A 12,481-nucleotide genomic window follows, 5' to 3' on the forward strand; every position below is an offset into this window, starting at 1 on the left:
AAGAGGGGTAAACTCAAAGCTATGTTAAATGTTGTATAATTGTGTGCGATTGTGGGCAGCAAGTGGTGACTGATTTATCATGTTTATAACATTCTTTTTATTCATAATTAAGATCATATATTCCAATCCAATCCAATCCATTTTATTTATATAGCACATTTTAAAAACAACAAGGTTCCCAAAGTGCTGCACAACAAATACAAACAGTAGAAATAAATAATAGTAAATTTTAAAATACAAACATATATTGATAGAATAGAAAAATAATACAGGTTTGAATTCAAAGCATGTCTGACCTTGAGTTTGGGAAGTCTCTTGATGGTCTTCAGAGGTCTGAGGACTCGTAGAACTCTCAGAGATTTGATGGTCTTAATGTCTCGTCCTTTGTTATTTCTGTACAGAAAGAAAAAAGTGAAAGTGTAAGCATTTGACCTTTTCTGACACCTAGATTTATTTTACTAAAGTATATTTTACAGTATGTTTAATCTGACATATACTACTCATGTTATATATATTTCAAGGTAGTTTTGTTACCCCAACACATTGCTGATGGTAGGTCCCATTGAGGCATCATTCATGGATGAAGCAAACAGCATTGAGGGCCATGTATTAAAAAAAAGCTTTAGTCAACATATACAAAATAAAATCTCATCCATAGCTTGTTCAATCACTTGTTTGGAAATATGATTATTAGATGTAAACGATTCAAGAGACACGTTACTAACGAGAGGGCAAAGGCCACCAGCGCTCCCACCACGACGATGAAGTCTAGGATGTTCCACAGGTCTCTGAAGTAGGAACCGTCATGGAGGATCAGACCCTGATCTATCATCTGAGGGAAAGACACAGCTGTTAGATCAGAAAATATCCCACTGCAGTTTACAGGCATAGAGTCAGATGTGGCAGGGTAGGTGTCAGATAAAGTCACTGACTGCAGTCTTTGTTTACCTTTTCCACAAACTCTCAATGAGTGATCCATGTGACTGTTAAAAACAGCAGGAGGTGTTTTTTCATTCAAAAATACCACTAACACAAGTACCAGATAAAATCAGTTGAGAGATAGGAGGTACCAGTTTGTCCACAAGGGGGCATCAAAATCAACACCAATCTATAGTTCTTCACAGGAGCTTTAAATGAGCCATGAACTAAAACAGAAGGAGATCAAACTGCTCCTGAAATAAAACAGGAACGGTTTGGCTGTTTGCTGTACTTTCTTTGGCTCTAAAGTGGAAGCATTCATGCTGCCAGTACATGTCTGAATGACAGTTATCAGGGACAGAACTTTATGTTCCTTGTTGCTGACATCAATTCATTGTCTGATCAAATCAGAAACATTAAAGTGGGGTGAGGTTCTGAGATGAAGACTTGACTAATCTAATCAGAAGATATCTGAAGATGAATGAAAAGCAATTGGACAAAAGTCAAACTGCCATCAAATGATAGTATATGGGATCTGTGATTGCATTTCCTCCAGGGCATTTTGTTTCCAACCCAAATATTTATAGTTGGTCAATTTGCACCACATACTGATAAAAAAATGTTCCCATGAGGCTTTCAACAGCATCTGTTCAAGTGCCTACAGATTCTGCATCCACATGCTGATGTCTGTTTATAGTGATTAGCTGGCTTTTGCTAAAAAAGGAAAATGGTGTTGCACTTCATCACCACACAGTCACACCTCACTATTTCACCTTCTCACCTTGATAACCATTTCAAATGTGAAAACTCCAGTGAAAACGTAATCAAAATACCGCAGAACCTGCAACAAGTGTGAGACAGAAGAACAGTCAAAAGACAATCACGGAATTAGACACATCCAGCATATAACAAGCACAATCATTATCTCTTTTTCACAAAAAAAAGGTCAGTGTTCAGCTTGTTGCATGGTAACTAAACCTGCGGGGTCTCTTCCTCCACAGAATCTTTTTGGAAAGTGTGAAACAGTTCACTCAGATGATGATACAAAGGAAGGGGGAGGGGGGGGGGGGGGTTGACGGGGAATGGATTGCAGCCTCTAATAGCACCTAGAAATGCGTCTCATTTGCCTTTGCAGATGAGATGAGATGTGGAGCATCAGCATCTCATATCTATGCTGCACAGAGTCGTGTTATGTGCGCTCATCTTTATGGAGCAACACTTCTTACCAATTACTGTATTGTAAAGTGGATTCATGACAGATGTGATACAAGTCTCCCAGTTTATAACAAAGCTTCCTCCCTGGAGCCAGCAAGAGCAGCTTGTTTGAACAAAAAAACACAGTACAATCCAAGACTATCCTCACTCATACAGAGAAGTGTGCACATATGTGCCACGGTAGATCCAAGCACAATCCTAGACTGATTTAACTCTTGTTCATAACAATGATAGTTATGCCACAGTAATATTAACAGACTCCGAGTACAGACATGCTAATTTCAGGTCATTCAAGGTTGTAATTGTTGTTATGACAACTGGAAAGTTTGAGCATGACATCCCTTATAGGTACTAATGTGCTCCAATGAAGAAAACTTGCACAGTGATGAGCCAGCTTTGCCCCAAATTAATGCAAAATGACTCATTTAGATGCATGCAAGTGGCACATAGACACTATTTGTTCTGCAGTGCAGTTAGTGGTGCATTGAATCGTGTGTGCTTAGTAAATATGACGCTATCTTTTTGTCTTATCTACACAGGTTTAGTGGGAGAAAAAACAGCACAATCCTTTCATGAATAAGGCCTAGAGAATTCAGCAATTCCTCCTTTTAACAACCATGCTGTGTGTCTCAGACTTCATTTTCCTCACCATCAGGAACTTAACTGCCCCCCATCAAGTCACATCAGCAGCCTTGTGCAGAACAATTAAAGGAACTGCTTGTTAGTAATGTTTTGTTTTATCTCGTGGCATTTCTGCTGCTTAGTGAAGATGAAGGGAGCTATTAGACCCACGATGCAGATAAAGAGTGATTGAAATGGTATCTTAAGAGATGTGATTCAGCAGGAATATTCAGGCTCTTGAAAAGTCATTTACACTGCAGCTGTCAGATAATGAGTAAGTGAGTGTGAAACCTTATTCCAGTCAGAGGAGGTGGCTACGGGGTCCTCGGCAGCCAGTGCTATACTGCTCGCAGCTATGACCAGCAGGATGGACATTTCAAAGTACCTGAGGTTGACCACGTAGTGACACGCTCGACGCACCCTGAGGGAGAGCAGATGGTGGAATGAAGATGTGAGACCGAGGTCAGAAACCACATCAACAGTGAGTCACACAGTGAAGGCTTAACATCTACTCGCTGCATGGTTAAATTAATTAATGTAAAAAGATTTAAAGATTAATTTCTGAATGTGTTGAAACTGAGAGGTGACTGTTTTTTCCAAAGTCTATGTGTGTCTGGCGAAATACTTTCCCCTCATTAAAAAGACATACAGCTCAGAGTCCTTGTTTTCCTGTTAGAGGGGAGAGTGATAGCAACTTACGGATTGTCAGGTTTGAAGATGAACATGCTGTCTGGCGTCACAGTGCTAACAGGCTTTGTCTCCTCTCCTTCCTCCTTCTCTGATTTACAGGTGTCAGGGTCTTTGTTGTTTACTGAGGAAGGTCAGGAGGAACAGAGAAGGAAATAAGGAGAGGTGTCAGAAGAAGAAGAGTAGGCACCTTGCATACAAACAAGGAAGGAGGCCTCCCAAAGAGGCTGCAAAACTCTTGAGCTTATTTTTAAAAATAACAGCTGAGAATAGACGGAGGCCAGCAGTGGTAAGACGAATCAGAGAAATATGGGGGCTATCCTAAAGATGACATGAGTCACTGAATCTCAAAATGTCAGAACTGTGGAGGCAACGATTTACCCAAGGTGCAATAGATATGAAATGAAGCACGTCTGACGAACTGCATGACCTATTTGCCACCTTTGATTTATTCAGAAAATAAATTGGTTTAATAATCTGGAGCAGTTTCAAATTTCTATATCAGGTCTGCTTTCCTTGATTTTAAATCCAGTTGTAGGATGGAGTAGTTCAGGATTACCTAACAACCGCAAACCCACAGTTATTTTACCCGTGATTGTGGAGAGCTCCAGAGAGGACTGAACACTTGTCATGTCGATGATGACACTGGAGCTGAGCTGAGACTTCTCATGCTCCTTCGTGGTCTCTTCCTCCTCCTTGTTGCTATCTTGGATGACCGGGGGAGATGGCTCTGACAACTGAGGGGGCTCTTCCTGCATCTGAGGACACTGGTCATCTGTGTGGGTCTGGTTTTCTGGACAGTCAGCGTCTCCTTCTTCACTCTTTTCACCCTGTCTAAAAACGCAGAGACAATAATTTTACAGCTATACAGTTACATCCAGCAGGGAACTGTATGGTGTGAATCTGTGCATGTGGACTTATGAGTTGTCATAGATTTAAAAATATTTTATGTTTTCATGCTTATGTTTGTTTAATGTCATATTTTAAATTGGGTATTTTCTGACAAGGTATGGCGTTATGGAATTAACCTGATTTTGGATCTACAATTAAATGTTGGGCATACGGGCATCCTGCGGGGGTGCCAAGAGGTCTGAGCCAGCTTCGGGCTGCAATTCGACACAGAAAAGATTCAGTGTGTGAGTCTTAAACCTTGAGAAGAAGTTCTGAGATGAATCAAATAATTAAAGGTTCATTTCAGTTAAGACAAGATCAGTTGTGATTCTGTGTCCGGCGGGACAGTAAGACTCTGCAAGTTACGGACCTCAGAGCAGTGAAGGGGGCTGATTATTTAGAATAATCCGTCCTAATTTAAATAAATAATAAGACCCAACCCTATTTACTATGTATGTTAAGTTACATAAGTACACACAGAGAGAGAGAGAGTAGATCAAACATAACTGGCCGTATATAAAATGTAAATGTTCAAAGTGTTTGCTGTGTGTTTTTGTCGATTGTTACTGTTCTGTTTTTTGTTTTTAACTCTATAAAGCACTTTGAATTGCTCTTTGCATGAATAGTGCTTTATAAATAAACTTGCCTTGCCTTGCCTCGCCTCGCCTTGTCATGAATTAGTTGATAAGGGCATGAGGAGTGCTCTACAAAGACAAGCTCAATTCTTGGCTGTAATATTCCTTTGTATAAATTTTTTATTCTAAAAAGAAATGCAACAGAGTGGTGACACATAAATCTTTTGAGCATAATTCTTTAAGTACTTAAAAAGGAGATGTTTGTCAAAAGTCCCAACTGAAGGCACTGACAAAACAAAATTAGCATTTGGAGACAAAGAAAGCTACTAGCTGCAACTAACTAGCTAACACATATCAAACAGTTGATTTCAAAATAAGTCCCAGCTCTGAGGCAAATAGCCAACCATAGCTTAGGATTTTGGGGTGGCACCCCTGGCTGCCCCTTTGGACAAGCCCCTGCCACTGAGCACTTAACAGGAAGTCAATATTAAAATTTGGTTGAATCAGGCCGGAAAACCAAAAGCTGGCAAAATGATGTTTAAGAAATCAATATGTCAGAATACACTATTTTAATTTGTTTATTTTAGAGGGGAAAGTAGGGCAAATTTTGTAATGGCATTTAAACAAAGAAATCTTACAGCGGTAGTTAAAATCCCATCTATGCACAAAAACAACATTTCAATGCATTTAGATTTTTTACACAGAATCATTAGTACAGCTCATTCTGAGCTGTGTGGTGTTAACAAGAAGGCTCATCGATATCATAAAGAGAGCAGTTTTCAACTCTCCCCACAGAAGAAGAATGGAGACTGGAGGTGCACCACACAGCTATATTATTTAGTCCAGAAAACTCCACCCTCCTACTGGAGAGCAGCCTTGACGCTTCTTCCAACAATACTAAGCCCACAGCCAGAAATCTAGGAGTGTTGTTTGATTCCCACTTTAACCTTAAAACTCACATCAATAATGCCGTACAGTCATGTTTATAACTGATAGGCACCATTACAAAAATACAACCGATGCACCCTCAATCAGACCTCAGAAAAATAATCCATGCACTCGTTTACTGTACTACTGTACAACTACTGTAGCTCACTCCTTTCTTGTATAAACCAATAAACACTCTCACCCTCCAGTAAGTCCAGAATGCAGCAGCTCAGATCTGCTCTGGTTTTAACAGACAATATCACATCACCTCGAGTTTGGCTTCACTTCATTGGCTCCCTCATAGTGTTAAGATTTAACTGATCACCTTTAAGGCATATACGAGTCTGGCTCCAAGCTACATATCAGAAATATTAACACTGTATGAGCTGGCCCGCAGCTTTAGATACTTGGGTGGAAACCTTCTGGTCGTCCCAAAGTCAAGACTTAAAACTAAAGGAGACGCTTTTTTCATCAGGACCCCTCAACTTTGGAGCGATCTGCCTTAGGAAACAAGACTTGTAGAATCAGAGCCATCTTTTGAATCTTGCTTTATGCGACACCGTCCTCTTATTGCCTTTTTAATGCTCCTTTTTATCATATCCTATTTCTTTTAATTGTTTCCTTCCCTAATATACTTATTTATTTTTATTGCGTTGTGGTTGTGATTTATCTTATTGCTCTCTTAATTATTATTTTCCTTTTTTTAACTACCTTGTCTGTTTTCATCCTTCATCTCCAGCTGTTTAAACGCTCTTCCCTTCTCATCGCTCTAACTTTCTGTTATTGCTTTAATTAGATCTTATGTATTTGAGTGCCATTTATTTTCATTTACTTTATTTCATTGCCTATTTAACACTTCTATCTAATTCTGTCGCTGTTTCTGTCCGTTTTTAATAAATCACATCACCTTTGGTCCTTGGTCTTATAACTTGTTGGATGAGCAGCCGTTGGTCTGCCTTACCTGCTCTCCTCGGGTTTAGACTCCTCTTCCTCCTTTTTGACCTCTGCTTCCTTCTCTTCATCTTTCCCTGGATTTCTCCTCCTCTCTCCGCTAAGCAGGAAACTTGCTAATTGGCTTCCATTCCCGGGTGAAGACCCCTGACTCCTGGAGCCACTCTGATGTTCACAGTGATGCCTCCTGCCTCTGATCCCACCATGTCCTCCCATCTCAGGAGTTAGGGTGTTGAGGTTATCTGGAGGTCTGAACTTCTTTACGGCCCTGTGCTGGTGCTCGCCGTTCAGTCTGGGGCTCCTGCGCTCACTGATGGTGTTGGGACTCTTGATTACATCCAGTTTTCCGCTCTCTGGGGTTGAATCTGGAAGGGCCTTGGATTGAGAAACATCAGGAAGGGAAATATTTTTAGGATCCAATGACTCCGGCGCCAGCACAGATAAAGGTGGTTCAGGTATGTTTCCACAGAGAGCAGCATCAACAGACATGGAGGAGCCTAATGTTTGACTCTTTGCTGGCGAGGGGTCTGTGAGGCGCTTTAAACTCCCAGAGATCGTGTGCTCCATGGCCTTTCGGTGCAGAGACAGAGGATGTCCAGAAGCAGGCTGCCTGTCCTTCTCCTCGCTTGGGGCGGTGAACAGGACCTCTCGGCTGGACATCTGGCGGTGTCTCCGCAGCTGGCTGGTCCTCTGCTCCCACACGGACATGGTCATCCTTTTTCTCCTCTCTCTCCTGGACATGAAAGAGTTAGAGGGGTTGAGTGGGGGGGGTGGGCGGCCCTCCCTGATGCTGCCCTGGGCCTCTTCCAGGGAGCAGGAGTAGGTGGGCCGGCTGCGGTGGATGGCTCTTTTTCTGTAAAGGTAGGGCCGCCTCCTTCGGCTTCCCCTGAGGAGATAGAGAAAGAGCAAATGTTGGTATAAAAAAAAACAGGCATCAAATCATACTCGACAAACAAAACTTTAAAGTAGAGTTGGTCACTTACAGTGAGCATTAAGATATTTTCTTTAATTAAAACAATTGTGTTTGCATGCCATGTATTGCATTAATTTGATTTGGCTTTTCGAAGTGGGGTTGTATTATTATTAAACTACAGGTTGTAATAAGTACTTGTCAATTTTAAGTGTATAACCCACAGGAAATGCCAGTCAGCTCGGCCCCTTTGTTCAGAAACCACTGAAACCAAGGGGAATTCCAAGTTACCTGGTGGTGCAGGTGTGTAAACTGTGAGCCCACGCTCACAAACTTAGAAAGCTACTTGCTGTCACGAGTGAGACTTGCTGCTGTTGATGATGAGCAGAAGAAAGACTTTCTTGAAATTGCTGTACAAATAGTGCTGACTGAAGAGGTGCTAGCCGAGCTTCTGTTCCAGTTTTCTGTCCAGTTTCTTAAAGAAGGGGTTGAGGTGACTAGCATCTTCTGTGGGTAATACACTTAGTATTGACAAGAACCTCATACAACCCCACTTAGAAGAAAAAAAATGAACCATCCCTTCATAGTGAAGTGTTAATATCGACTTCTGTCTAGGTTCCCTTTGTACTATATAACACAAATAAGCAACAGATGTTTGTACATAAAAAAGAATATCACAGTACACAGCGACTGCTTTGAGCTGATGTTCAACGAAGGGAGAATTCATCTCAACAAGAAGCAATTTATTGGATCAATGAAGATGTTTGGTGATAAACAAACCAAGCCAGGAGTTGTTGTGTGACTTTAATAAACTAAAAGAGTAAGATGCAGAATGAAATCAGTGGAACAGAAAATGTGGAGTTGAATAATGTGGGAGAGTTGGGAGGAAGAGGACGGAGCGTGAACAGAATACTTGGCAGGATGAGTGTGAGACGGTTACCGTGTGAGAGAGAGAGAGAGAGAGAGAGAAAGAGAGAGAGAGAGAGAGAGAGAGAGAGAGAGAGAGAGAGAGAGAGAGAGACAGAGACAGAGACAGAGACAGAGACAGCTGAACAGACAGTGATACTTACTGGAGCGTGGACTCTTGTGTGATCCGTGTTATCAATGAGCGATTGGTTGAAAACAAGACATTAGTGCTTTTTCCAACAGAGACATAACAGGCCAGGAGACACACAGCAAAAAAACTGTCCATCCAAAACAGCTGTCTAAAGACTCTTTACACCTGTTACCTGCTGTTTTGTGTACCTGTTTCATCTTTAAAAAAACAAGTTGCTCTGAAACGAAGCAATAAATTACACATCATAATTAATAAATATTTCATATATTCTGTTTGCAACAGAATATTTCCACCGTGCACATCTCTTCTTTAAGCATTTGAAAAGATAAAGAGGAATTTGGAGATGAAAAAAAGACTGGACTCTGTGTTTGTTGTGTGTCTCCATAAGAGCCAAGCGAAACATTGACAAACAGGATGGTAACAGTATAAGAAACAATCAAACAACATTAATAAACAGTAAGCGCAACACTGACAAAAAGACATCTTAGAGTACACTGACGTGTTGGACAGTCTGAGCTGCAGTATGGATACAGAGATGACCTCCATCAGCAATCACAAGAAGAAGAGAGCATATTCAGACACCCTTTATGCAAAATCACCACACTGGGATGGAGCTGTGAACACATCAGCAACCTCAGAGCTTTCATACATTAGCATTCTTCTCTGACATGCTAGTAGCACTTAATGTAGCGAATAATTGCACTGAGCCTCACAATATTTGCTCAATGTATTCGCAGTTCTCAAGAGCATTTGGAGGAGGATTTGAAGGCTTCACAGTGGAAGAAAAACTGTACACACATTCAAAACACTTCCCAAATCTCCCAGTCTGTGAGACACTTGATTTACAGCTCATGAAAAGCATTTTGCGCGTGTGTAGTTTCTGTTTTTCTTCCTTTGATCATGCTTGACCAGATTCATGCATTTACAGGATGAAATCATAATCAGCCTCCAACATGCTGCACCCTTTGTTTTTTCATCGAGCAAATGCTGTCATGCAAGTTTCTTCGAGGTCGGCGGGGTCAGGGACCGCCGGGATTTCATAGCTGACATCAGGAGATGAGACCAAAGAAACCTAAAAGTTCAGAGTGTCCTCTCTGAATATCGATGGTGGCCTGGACGACCCTGTGGTATTCCTGTCTCCTCTATGGGCTCTGACAGGAGCCTGACCCTTAGCTGGCTACGCACAAACTATCTCCATTTCTCTTTCTCTGTTCTTAATTTCCACTGAGGAAGTTTTAGAAAAATGGCAAGACTTCCCAGAGTAATATAGAGACAAACAGAGAGAGAGTGCATACAGTCATGTTATTTCATGTTTTCTTGTGAACCTTCTGCATGCCCATGCAACAAACCGCTTTTCTCTTTACACAGCGTGCACGCAGAGCCAGAGGTCCCCACTCTTGTGCATGCACATGCACGTCCACCACCTACGACAACAATGTGCCAACAATCCCTGAGGAAAAAAATCTATTCTTCGGCAAATTAGAAATTAGAGCATTGAGAAAACAAATGAATCAAATTTTAGACAGAAAACGTCAACAGATCAAAGTTTCCACACGCTTCATATGACTTCCTTACACCTTTTCCCTCGCAACAATATCTACTTTGCAGAATACATAAGTATATTATTGCAAAGGACACATCATGTTAATTTGGACACGAAGTAACCCTGTCTCCATAACAACAATAGAAGAACCTCCCATCTTAGAGTGGAACCAGTAACCATGGAGACATACATTAGACTCTAATTTGGAGCAAATGATAGCACTGAGAGCAGGCCAAGGCTGGGTGGTAGACGTTTCATTGAAGACCTATCAATAAGTCTCACAGCGTCAAATCCTTGACTGCATCAGCAGGCCCTAAGTGACTTTTAAAGGCACATCTGTGTGATCTTCATTAATAACTGCTTGCCTCTATGTATAACTGTTCTGCATGTGGGAGTTTTATTGGCAGGTCAAATAAACTGGTCCAAATGATAGTCTTTCCATTCCTAGGTGGCTACAGAAAATTGTGTTTAGTGTTGGCATTGTGGGTAACTTATGCTATGCTATACTAACAGTCCTTGGAGGGAGGATGGAGGGAGGAGGAGGGAGACAAAGGGAGGAGAAGACAAGGTCAGGCAGAGAGGGCGGATACACACAGCACTTACTCTGAAGACATGAAGGAGGACAATGGTCCGACCTCTTTCGCCTTCTGGAGGGCGTGCTTCTGGTTAAAAGCTGCCTCTGCTTCCTCCTCATCCTGAAAGAAGAAAAGAAAACAGGGACTGAAAACTCTTTAAAAAAGAATCCTAATGCAATGAGTTGTATATCTTTTTTGATAATTTCTGGTACCTTGGTAAGTTCTTGTGCATTGGCAAGGTTATCCACAGCAATGGCCAAGAAGACGTTCAGCAGAGTGTCTGGTCGCGGCTGAGTTAAGGAATGCATCAAAGTGAAACCAAGAAACCCTGACCAGACTTACTATTAAAAACAGACACTGGTACTGCAGTGCTGCAGATCACACTGAGGATCAACAACCCAGCCTGAACCTCTGCAGTACATGATGAAATACAGATATGAAATCAGATCTTAAACATCTGCACCATAGTCAAATTCACTAAGTGATTTTGCACCTGCTAAGCGTGTGCAAGTGAGACAAAAGAAGAGTGTTAACCTCACAGAGCACACAAAAAGGGTTACATTTCCCCACTATTTTGCACATATTTGAATTTGACTCTTATTTAAAGCGCTATTGCAAACAATGTCCGATTTAAAATCACCAACACCAACAGTCATGCACAGTTACAGTAAAAATATTACCATCTACAGACAGCTGGTGGTAACTGTGATGCAGTATTCATGAGGGGGGACATGCTCAAACTTCCCTGTGATCATTACAATTCCACCTTCAGCTGATCTAAAAATAATCTATCTAAATTCTGTATTCTTGGCAACACCATTACTGTTGTAACCACAGTATAACTCAGCCTGAGGCTGCGCAAGGCTCAACCCTACACAGGCACACCTACAGTCATGGCCAAAAGTTTGAGAATGAAACAAATATTACATTTTCACAAAGTCTGCTGCTTCAGGGTTTTAGGTGTTTTTGTCAGATGTTTCTATGGTATAATGAAATACAATTAGAAGCATTTCATAAGTATCAAAAGCTTTTATTGAGAATTACACAGAATTCATGCAATAAGTCAATATTTGCAGTGTTGACCCTTCTTTTTCAAGACCTCTGCAAATCTCCCTGGCATGCTGTCAATCAACTTCTGGACCAAATCCTGACTGATGGCAGTCCATTCTTGCATAATCAATGCTTGGAGTTTGTCAGAATTTGGGGGTTTTTGATTGTCCACCCGCCTCTTGAGGATTGACCACAAGTTCTCAATGGGATTAAGATCTGGGGAGTTTCCTGGCCAAGGGCCCAAAATCTTAATGTTTTGTTCCCCGAGCCATTTTGTTATGACTTTTGCTTTATGGCAAGGTGCTCCATCATGCTGGAAAAGGCATTCTTCATCACCAAACTGCCCTTGGATGGTTGGGAGAAGTTGCTCTCGGAGGACGTTCTGGTACCATTCTTTATTCATGGCTGTGTTTTTAGGCAAGATTGTGAGAGAGCCCACTCCCTGGACCGAAAAGCAACCCCACACATGAATGGTCTCAGGATGCTTCACTGTTGGCAAGAGACAGGACTGATGGTAGCGCTCACCTCGTCTTCTCCGAACAAGCCTTCCTCCAGATGCCC

The 12,481-nt window shown here is 41.5% G+C and overlaps 1 protein-coding gene across 1 annotated transcript in view; it reads right to left on the reverse strand.

Annotated features, from left to right (window-relative positions):
- The window catches only part of LOC117829929 (voltage-dependent R-type calcium channel subunit alpha-1E), a 115,067-nt gene that overhangs the window by 19,718 nt on the left and 82,868 nt on the right, over positions 1–12,481 (reverse strand). The window contains exons 21-30 of the mRNA XM_034707749.1: positions 11,083–11,150; positions 10,899–10,990; positions 6,796–7,671; positions 4,031–4,275; positions 3,454–3,565; positions 3,046–3,175; positions 1,700–1,759; positions 726–832; positions 535–546; positions 297–393 (exon numbers count right to left, since the gene is read on the reverse strand). Coding sequence (XP_034563640.1) covers positions 297–393; positions 535–546; positions 726–832; positions 1,700–1,759; positions 3,046–3,175; positions 3,454–3,565; positions 4,031–4,275; positions 6,796–7,671; positions 10,899–10,990; positions 11,083–11,150 — 1,799 coding nt within the window. The remainder of the gene's footprint in view (positions 1–296; positions 394–534; positions 547–725; positions 833–1,699; positions 1,760–3,045; positions 3,176–3,453; positions 3,566–4,030; positions 4,276–6,795; positions 7,672–10,898; positions 10,991–11,082; positions 11,151–12,481) is intronic.

This window comes from Notolabrus celidotus, chromosome 2 (assembly GCF_009762535.1).
Source record: "Notolabrus celidotus isolate fNotCel1 chromosome 2, fNotCel1.pri, whole genome shotgun sequence".
Taxonomy (NCBI): Eukaryota; Metazoa; Chordata; class Actinopteri; order Labriformes; family Labridae; genus Notolabrus; species Notolabrus celidotus.